The sequence below is a fragment of the Callorhinchus milii genome, unplaced genomic scaffold (genome assembly GCF_018977255.1).
Source record: "Callorhinchus milii isolate IMCB2004 unplaced genomic scaffold, IMCB_Cmil_1.0 Scaffold4, whole genome shotgun sequence".
NCBI classification, from domain to species: Eukaryota; Metazoa; Chordata; class Chondrichthyes; order Chimaeriformes; family Callorhinchidae; genus Callorhinchus; species Callorhinchus milii.
This window is the reverse complement of record NW_024704745.1, coordinates 33,770,621-33,780,899: the sequence shown is the minus strand read 5'-3', so window position 1 is coordinate 33,780,899 and position 10,279 is coordinate 33,770,621. Positions and strand designations below refer to the sequence as shown.

Sequence of the window (10,279 nt, the reverse complement as noted above, 5' to 3'; positions counted from 1 at the left end):
TCCCCATCAATTCATCCGGCACTCGCACTGGATCATCCATGTGTCTCTACAAAGGAGCGATTGACGTCTTCCGTATTTCTCATCATGATAATAATAATAATAATAATCCTTGCATTTGATATAGCGCTTTTCACGTCGGGAGGACGTCCCAAAGCGCTTCACAGAACACACTGTAAAGTGAATTGACTGTATATTTGTGGGCGAACGCGGCAGCCAATTGCGCACAGCAATGTCCCACAAACAGTCGTAGATTGAAAAATGACCAATTTATTATTGTTTTGTTTTTTTGGAGGGATTATTATTAGGCGTGTGGAGTAAGGAAACTTGCCCAAGGTTTCGCCCTGCCTGGAATTGAACTCAGGTCTCTCACTTGCAAAGCGAGTGCTCTAACCACTGAGCTACATGCCACTGACCGCAGTAACATGACATGAAACACACTTTCACTCGTCAACACGGATGTTTATTTCTGAAGTGCCAGAACACAGCTTCGTTCTGGGTTTCAGGTACTGGAGCACAGCTAAACAGTTTTCTCTGTAACATTCCCAGTCTACGAGAGAAAAGAAAAATAAGACATGGTGTACTAGAACTCATATGCACTGTTCACCTCACATACCAAGAGAACACTCCTTTTCTATCCCTCCACCTTGCCCCTTCCTTCCCCGTCTTCAGATCATGCCTAAAGACCTTCCTCTTTGAACGTGCTTACGGTCACAGTAACTTAAGGACTGATATAGGTTTTACACTCCCTCCCCCTGGCTCTGTCTCTGGGATGCTGCCCCATGTGAGGGGCGCTATATAAATGCAAGCTGTTATTGTGGTTGTTGTGCTAAGAGGGGAATTATATTGCAGCTCACATACATTGTGTGAAGTTAAGAATTATATTGGAGATCACATGCACTGTTCACAGAACCTAATCTTGAACAGGAGAACAAGAGTTTATTTTTGGGATCTCTAGATAGTGATGTCCTTATGCTAATCAGTGGTCAAGTGCTTCTCCACAGGAAGAGAGGGAAGCCGAAAACCTTATCTTAAACCAACAATAAAATTACAGTTGTATAGCGCCTTTCACATCGGGAGGATGTCCCAAGGTGCTGAAACAGCATGAAAGAACTATAAAGCACAAATATCTTAAATAAAAATACAGTCCAAAAACTTATAGTTCGGCAAATTGTAATATCAATGGGGATTTAGGACTAACAAACCATGAATCCTTAATGAAACCAAATTAGAGACTATGGAATCAAGGGCAGCTCACGAGAGTCTGTGTTTATTTATTGGGAATGTTTTAAAAATATGACTTCCAAGTTAAAGCTTTTGGTGAGGTGTACAATATTAAACTTGAAATTGTTCAAAACAAGAGGGTAACAGGTGATGTGTTCAGCCTTGTTTTGGGTTTGATTCTGTGTTGACAGAATTATTGTACAGAGAAATATGTAGTTCATAAATCATGATATTGCACCTTTCAATTAATCCATATCGCATGTTCTCATTTATATTTTCCATTCCTGTTTAAGTGCCAAAGTTTTTCCATGGTTCTGAATCTCGTTTAACCTTACCTGACTTGTCTGATATCCTGAAGTGGAGTTCTATTCCCACAGAAAATTACTTCTCAAATGGTGACATCATAAATAATAGTAATATCAATAATAATTTAGTCATGTTGTAACATAAAAGACCACAGAGCAAAAAGACTAACCATGAAATTTCTTAACTGAATTAAACACAAACCGAATCATTGTGTCCACCTGACCAGTCCGAAAGTAAAAAAGATCTAAGTTAAAATTGTATTAATAAATAATCGTACACTCTTCTTTCTCTCATACCCACGATTGGATTTTCGCCAGTCAGCTATCTAACTCCTTTTAGAATATGCTGACACAATCTGTCTCCAATGCTTCCCTGGACCATTTATGCCACACATTCAGCATTCTCTGTAAAATAATTACTTCTGATCTGTCTATTCATGTCCCTTTTCTGATCTTGGGTCCATATCCCTTGTTCTAGTTTTTTTGACTATGTCAAATATATAATTATTGTCTAGCTTATCTATGCTCTTTAGGAACTTGAAGACTTCAAGACTATCTCACTTGAGTATTTTCTTGAGTGTGATTATGAACATACCTAGCTTAACAGCCGCTCCTCGTAACTCAGGTTATTAATTCAAGTTATCAATCTAGTTGTCCTTCGCTGTTAATCCTCCATACCAATGTATTATCCACAATCTGCTTTCTGTCATGACCACAGATGCAAATAATTAACTTAAGGTATTTGCCAATCGTTTATCAGGTTTCCTTTGGGAATTATCAGAATCCCAATACTTGCTTAACCACCTGCTTGTTTGCTGTAGATATGCCTATAAAAGCCTTTTATGTTTTATATTCCCTTCATTCTTAATCTCATTTTCTATTTTAAATCTCTTGATCAATTTCTCAGTGTCTGTTAGACTCCTTCATCTTATTATTGTAATCCTATACATCCCTGTTCAACTTGGGGAATTGTATTTGAGGAAAGCTCTTCATAATCCCTTGAATTTGATATAGTACCTTATCACATTGAAACATCAAAGTGCTTCATAGTGAATTCCTGTCAATTATCATGACTGTTTTGTAGACATTTACAGCAACCATTTACATCAGCAGTCCCTACAAACAGCTATGAGGTGAATGACTAAATAATCTGAGGAGGTTTATTGGCCAGGACATCACCAGAAACTCTTTACTTTTCAAATATAGTGATGGGAATCAATAATATAACTCTATTCTGCCAGCTTGGTTCACTTTATTGCAAGCAACAACAACAACAACTTGCATTGATATAGTGTTTCTCATGCAGGGTAGCGGCTCCAGGGAGATTGACAGTGGTGGAGCATGATGCTGAGCCGGGGGGAGTGGGGAGGTGACTGTTGGCACGGTTGAAGAGGAAGATCTGCACGGCAGAGGGATAGAGGAAGAGTGTTCCAGTGTTTTGAGATGTAGTGGCTGAAAGTGTAGTCACCGATGGTGGAACCGATGGCACGAGGGACAAGCAGGAGGCCGGAGCCAACCGAGCGGAGGCAGCGGATAGTGGATTGGAGAATAAGCAGGTCAGAGAGGTAGGGAAGTGCCAGGGCAGGAAGCAATCAATTGAACTGATGGATATAATAGAAGTGAGGTATTAGTTCAAGATCTCATTGTTTTTTCTACTGAACTAAAGTAGAAATTTAGAAGTTTACTTATGAAAATAGCATATCTGTCAACGCCATTTGTTTTCATTGCTTGTTTAATACCTGAACCTTATGCAATGTTTATTTCTTTTTCTTAGATTTACAACTACCATAAAGGTTTGACCTTTTGCAAATTTTGGCAGGATATTCTTGTGAAAACATATGGTTTATGTTTTCAGCTGCTCGTGATTAAATCAAACTATGCTCAGCCCATAGTGAGTTGATGTTAGCCCTCCCATTGAAGCCATCTACGCTAATCCCATTTCCCTGTTTTTCTCTACTTCTGTACTACAACAACAACAAAATTACATTTGTATTGTGTCTTTCACGTTGGGAGGATGTTCCTATTAATATTTTTTTCATTTCTAAATTTTTTTATTTTAAATGATGAGTGTTGTCTCAACAGCCACTTGTGGTAGAGCTTTCCAAATTCTAGCAAACATCTGTGTAAACAGAAATTCTAACTTTCTCCCTTTTTTCTTCTCTTATAATCTTTATCTGTGTTTCCAGTTGTTACTGACCCACCGTTCTGTGGAAATAGTCTTCATTCATGATATTTATGACTTTGAAAACCTCTATCAGATCCCCCCCAACCCCCCGCCATCCCTTTGTTTTCAGCACACCTACACTACTCTCCTTTTCTGTGATGTTCTTTCTACAATTTGCTGTTATAATGGGTTGCCCAAAAACAGAGGTAATATTCTGACTGTAACGTAAACCGACGTAGTTTATAGATTTAGCACCACTTCCTTGCTTTTGTATCCAATGCCTCTCGTATAAAACCTAGAATTCAACTGTTTTTGCTTCTCTTGTCTGCTTGCTTTGATACCTTTTTTTAAAAAAATCTATATACCTACACACTTAGCTCTCTCTGCTCTTCACTCTGTTAAGAATAGTACCATTTCGGATATATGTCCTTTCTTCATTCTTCATCCTAAAATGTAAGACAACAACAGCTTGCATTTATGTAGCACCCTTCACGCATTGTAGCGCTTAAGGCACTTTGTATTTTCTCCATTGAATTTCAAATGCCACCTATTTTCACAATAAACAATGTTTCACAGAAAAGATTCAAATGTTACCTTTGAAACAATAATATTTTCATTTGTTATCTTTCCCCATTTCCTCTGCAGGGTGAAATCCACTAGAGGGCGACCTGCCTCTGTTACAGTCGCCAAAGATGTTTTAAGCATTTGGAGCATAAGAACAAAGCTTTAAAAAAATTGAAATTAAATATTTCTGAATTAACTTTGAAAGCGCTGAAGTGATTAGATTTAACTGCAAAGGCAACACCAAAAGACAAGCTTCCTTTATGTAAGTGGGGTTTAGGAAAACTAAAATGTAAGGTTACACCAGATGAACCCTTTGACCTGTTAACCCCATACTGGCTTGTCCATTCCTTCCACTTGGCAGACTCTAATCTAACCCATGTTCCCCCACCCTGCCCGCCCATCCATTGGCGGTCGGGCTTTCAGCCTTACTACCCCACCCTTTGGAGCTCCACTGCACAGTCCCTTTACCTCACTTCCTCCCTTGCCTCCTTCAAGGCCTATGTCAAGACCTTCCTCTTTGACCGGACCTTCGGGCTTCCTCCCACATCCACCTCCTTGCCCTCCAACCCCTTGCCCTCCACCCATCTTGACTTCAACCCCCAGCTCGATTGCAAATCCTTGACTGTCCAGTGCCTTGGGGTGTCTTCCCGATACGAAAGGCACTATACAAATGTAACTTGTCATTTTTTAGTAATGCATCCAAACAACTACTGGAATGAACTGAGCTAAACATTATCACAGCAGATAATATGTCCAGACAGTTAGCAAATTGGGCAGTTGAGTGCAAATAGTAGTGGTTAGAGATTTTCAAAGCTTAGCTTTGGGGGGTGAGCAGGTTTACAAATACAGGAGTAGCTCTGGGAAATGTAGCATCGTGTCATTTCGGGATGAATGAATGCATCGTCCAAAAGGATGTTATTGACGAAAACGTTTGTCATAAATCTGGGACTTGATGTTGCAGCACAGCTATCACCTGTCGTGAAATAAATGTGGAGTGGGTTTTAACTCGGGCATGGGATCTGCTCGACAATGTGGTCCATGTTGCCAGTGACTTCCAGGCGCATTCATTGCAATGAATGTGCTGTTGTTGCCCACACATTAATCCTGTTGCAATTCACTCCTGCTTGTGTGTGTGTGTGTGTGTGTTTGGTTGTCGGTGGAGCTGTTTCCAATGGGAATGGTTCTTTCGTGAGATAAAACTTTTTTGAAAGTGTCGCTTTTGCCGAATCTGCTTTGAATATCTGCAATGAACAACTCGTCGCATCTATTTGGAGGAGCATTTAACATTGTAAGTCAGGTTTGAAACGGTGGGTCTCGCCTCCTGCTAACCTGCTCCAGACAGCGAGTGGGCTGTGCGTGTGTGTTTGGTGTGTGTGTGCGTGTGTGTGCGGTGTGTGTGTGTGTGTTGTGTGCGGTGTGTGTAGTGTGTAGTGTGTGTGTTGTTTGTGTGTAGTGTGTGTGTGTAGAGTATGTGGTGTGTGTGTGTTGTGTGTAGTGTGTGTGTGTGTAGTGTGTGGTGTATGTGTTGTGTGTGTGTAGTGTGTGTGTTGTGTGTGTGTGTAGTGTGTGGTGTATGTGTAGTGTGTGTGTGTGTAGTGTATGTGGTGTGTGTGTAGTGTGTGTTGTGTTGTGTGTAGTGTGTGTGTGTGTAGTGTATGTGGTGTGTGTGTAGTGTGTGTTGTGTGTGTGTTGTGTGTAGTGTGTGTGTGTGTAGTGTATGTGGTGTGTGTGTGTAGTGTGTGTTGTGTGTGTGTAGTGTGTGTTTGAAAAAGTGCTGAAACGCACATCCCCAATGAGTTCGAGAAGAGTGAAAAGTTTTGTGTCGTTTCCTTTTTTTTTGGTGGTGTGGGGGGCGGTGGTGGGCGGTGGTGGGGGGGGGTGTGGGGTGGTGGGGGGGGGGTGGGGGGTGGGGGGGGTGTGGGGGGGGGGGGGGGGGGGGGGGGGGGGGGGTGTGGGGGGGGTGTGGGGGGCGGTGTGAAAAAAGAGAGTCCCGATGTGCGAAGCGAGCAGTCGGGAGGAGGAGCGATATAAAAGTCCGGGAGGGCAGCGGAGAGCTTCCCTTCCCCTCTGTCGGGGTTCACACGGTTCAGTGTAATCGCGAAAGGACCGTAAGAGTTTCCTGAGCGCAGAGCGTCTCCTCCCCGACTTGTTGATTTGCTGTGTGTGAGCGGACGCCGCTCCCGCACTGTGTGCGGCTCACACTTAAAGCCTCTCACATCTGGCGCTGGGTTTAGAGACGGCAGCAGCGCCTTCACACCAGATACTGTCTCACTCACCCTCCCACTCCGGACCCCCACTCACCCACTCCGGATCCCCACTCACCCACTCCGGACCCCCACTCACCCACTCCGGACCCCCACTCACCCACTCCGGACCCCCACTCACTCACCCACTCCGGACCCCCACTCCCCCACTCCGGACCCCCACTCACCCACTCCGGACCCCCACTCCCCCACTCCGGACCCCCACTCCCCCACTCCGGACCCCCACTCACCCACTCCGGACCCCCACTCACTCCCCCACTCCAGACCCCCACTCCCCCACTCCGGACCCCCACTCACTCACTCCGGACCCCCACTCCCCCACTCCGGACCCCCACTCACTCACTCCGGACCCCCACTCACCCACTCCGGACCCCCACCCACCCACTCCAGACCCCCACTCCCCCACTCCAGACCCCCACCCACCCACTCCAGATCCCCACCCTCCCACTCCGGACCCCCACCCACTCCCCCACTCCGGACCCCCACCCACTCCCCCACTCCAGACCCCCCACCCACCCTCCCACTCCAGACCCCCTCCCACCCACTCCAGACCCCCCACCCACTCTCCCACTCCAGACCCCCTCCCACCCACTCCAGACCCCCACCCACTCCCCCACTCCAGACCTCCTCCCACCCACTCCAGACCCCCACCCACTCCCCCACTCCAGACCCCCTCCCACCCTCCCCTGTGCGGGATCTTCTCTCTGCAGCTGGAGATGGCTGTCCCGGGCACTGGCTGTGGGGTCCCAAACGGGGACTGTCCTTTCCCGGAGGTGATGGAGCTGAACGTGGGGGGTCAGGTCTACGTGACCCGCTACACCACTCTGATCGCCGCCCCGGACTCTCTGCTCGGCCGCATGTTCACCCGCAAAGCTCCCAAAGAGCTGCCCAGGGACAGCAAAGGCCGCTTCTTCCTGGACAGGGACGGCTTCTTGTTCCGCTATGTCCTGGATTACCTGAGGGATGGCGACCTGGTGCTGCCGGACTGCTTCCCCGAGAGGAGCCGATTGCAACGAGAAGCCGAGTATTTCCAGCTGCAGGAGCTGAGCCAAGAGCTGAGCCTCAAAGTCAGCAAACAGCTCTCCATCAGCGAGGAGACCTGCCCCAGAGACCCGGAGGACAGGGTCCGGGGGGGCTCAGCCAGCGATCAGCCCAGTCTGCCCACTGCCTCGGTCACAGCAACACCTCCCGTCCCATCTGCAGGCACCAGGAGACTGGGCTACATCACTGTGGGCTACAGAGGGTCCTGCACCATAGGCAGGGACTGCCAGACTGACGCCAAGTTCAGAAGAGTTGCCAGGATCACGGTGTGTGGGAAGACCTCTCTGGCTAAGGAAGTGTTTGGGGAGACCCTGAACGAGAGCAGAGACCCCGATCGCCCCCCAGAGAGGTACACCTCCAGGTACTATCTCAAATTCAATTTTCTGGAGCAGGCGTTTGACTTGTTGTCGGAGGCTGGCTTCCACATGGTGGCCTGTAACTCCACTGGGACTTGTGCCTACACCAGTGACCAGGGAGAGGACAAGATCTGGACCAGCTACACCGAGTATGTCTTCTGTAGAGGTTGATCTGACTGTGCAAGAGACATGCGAGCAGTCTTGCTCCTCAACGCCGCACTGCCTGTCCTGCTCATGTGAACTGGAGCATTTGGACTGACCACCTTGTCCTGCCAATTTGGAGCTTTTCTCTCTGTTTTCTTCTATGGTAGAGTAGGGTAGTGTAGCTATGTAAACCACTCGGAAACGTCTGGTGTGTTTAGCATATACGCTTTAATAATAATAATAATAATAATCCTTGCATTATGCCAACCAATTAACTACAGTGGCAAAATATAGTGCAAGAAATAAGTGTTTATTGACCGAAATAAAGTGATGGTGTTTGGAAATATGTTTTTTTTTTGATTGATTCAACATTACAAAGCGGTGGTATTTACGTGCCACCGTGGAGATCCATATCACTGAATAAATTGTTAATCATTGGTATAATCGTATTTACTGTGCAGCAATTGATGCGAATTTACTCCTCATCTCGTCTCCAGAACTGTCTGAGTTATTCACCCAAACATTTAAAAAAAGGATTGTTTCCTTTTAAGGAGAGAAAGAGACAGGTTCTATAGGTTTGGCTTTAAGGATGTTAAATTCCACATGCACTAGTTTGCCTTCCAGTATTCTGCTGAACTGCCCATCTGGTCTGAATATGATTACTTATGACTGACTATTTTGCTCTAATGTACTTTTGATCTGGACTCATATAAAACAGAATGTTGTTTAACACTTTTCATGTTGTAACATAAAGTGACAGACTTAAAAGTTGTCCACCGTCTTCACAACTCTTTCATAGGAGGTATGAGTTAGTAATAATGGACTGAAACACCCCTAAATCTACAAAATTATAGTAAAATCCCAAACATGTTGGATGGGCACAAAAGGTTATTCAGCATCTGATAAGGAAATATAGCTGGACATTCTGAATGTGACCTTTCATCAAAACTATGGGACAAAATGCTATTTTTCTCAGTAGATTTGTTGATTTGTTTATACTGTTTGTTAAGAAATGCTACACTTTGCACCACAATGTTGTACTGATAGTTTGACGTTTTTCTTTAAGTGCATATTTCAGGCTTAATTTTTTGTTGCAAATTACTCTTCCACCACAGAATTGAACTTCCATGTTCCCATTTTATGCAAGGGTGCAAAAAGCTTTAGTGCTCCAAAGAGGAAGTTCCCCTTCCTTATTTAATGTTTGCTGTAAATAAAGCATGTCACAAGAGACATTTAGTTCTGCTTGTTATGGGAACTCATGTAATGAAATATTCTATAATATACCGTTGCTTACTTGGTTTCAATGTGCAGCATTATTATTTCTTCTATCAATGGTCAAACATTTCAAAAGTTTCATATTCAGCACTTACAGTTTTTACTTAGGAATTGCAGAAAATGCTCCTGCTGTGATGCAAGTGAATAGCAAATATCTAGACCGAAAAATCAAGTGAGGCAAATTATTCTTCTCAGAGTGGATAAAAACAGAATTAATTTATGTTAACAAGTGAAATAAAAGTAACAAGATAGTGGAAGACAAAAGAAAGTGGAGGGATTACAAAATAAATTAATCCCCTTCTTTCCCAAAGTAAAAAAGTAGAGAAATAAAGACATCTGATTAAACTGAAAATAATCTGGACAGAAATTAGGAAAGTTTGCGTTTTTCGGAATTACAGGACTTGGAATAGTAAATAGTTTTTGATTCATTTTATTTTTGAGACTGATGCATATTGATGTCAAATTGGATTATTTGTGTAACATCCATTGTATTGATTGCATCAATTGTGTCTGTAGCTGGAAACATTTCAAAAATGTACTGTTAGATTATGAATTATAAAACAAAATTGCATTAAACTGTGAATTATACACAGATTTTATGGAATCCTGATCACTGCTCTGGATTTATTTGTAATGGATATTTCTTTGTATACATTAATAAACAACAAGTAGGAATGTGCTGTAATGAGCCAAGAGAGTTTTCAATTCATTGGCAAAAAATAAATTTGGCTCTTGATAAGCAATACATTAAAGCAATGGACAAAAATAATTGTAACTATTGCTGTTCTTACACATTATCATTTGAAATGTGATTTTCACATCGATCATTATTGATGGTTGATCAATTGGATGATCATTTTGCAGAATCCCACCTCAGATCAATGATGGGAATCAAAAAGGTAACATCTATTTTACCACTAAGTGTAGCGACATTGATTGTGTGGA

The 10,279-nt window shown here is 43.8% G+C and overlaps 1 protein-coding gene across 1 annotated transcript; it reads left to right on the top strand.

Moving 5' to 3' along the window:
- The first annotated feature begins 7,188 nt into the window (after positions 1-7,188).
- On the top strand, positions 7,189-9,645 carry LOC103176897 (BTB/POZ domain-containing protein KCTD12-like). The gene has a single exon (XM_007890760.2). The coding sequence runs from the start codon at positions 7,235-7,237 to the stop codon at positions 8,084-8,086; it is 852 nt and encodes a 283-aa protein (XP_007888951.2). The 5' UTR covers positions 7,189-7,234; the 3' UTR covers positions 8,087-9,645.
- Positions 9,646-10,279: the final 634 nt, after the last annotated feature.

Coding starts and splice junctions, on each gene's coding strand:
- LOC103176897 (XM_007890760.2), top strand. CDS start 7,235: ATGGCTGTCCCGGGCACTGGCTGTGGGGTCCCAAACGGGGACTGTCCT.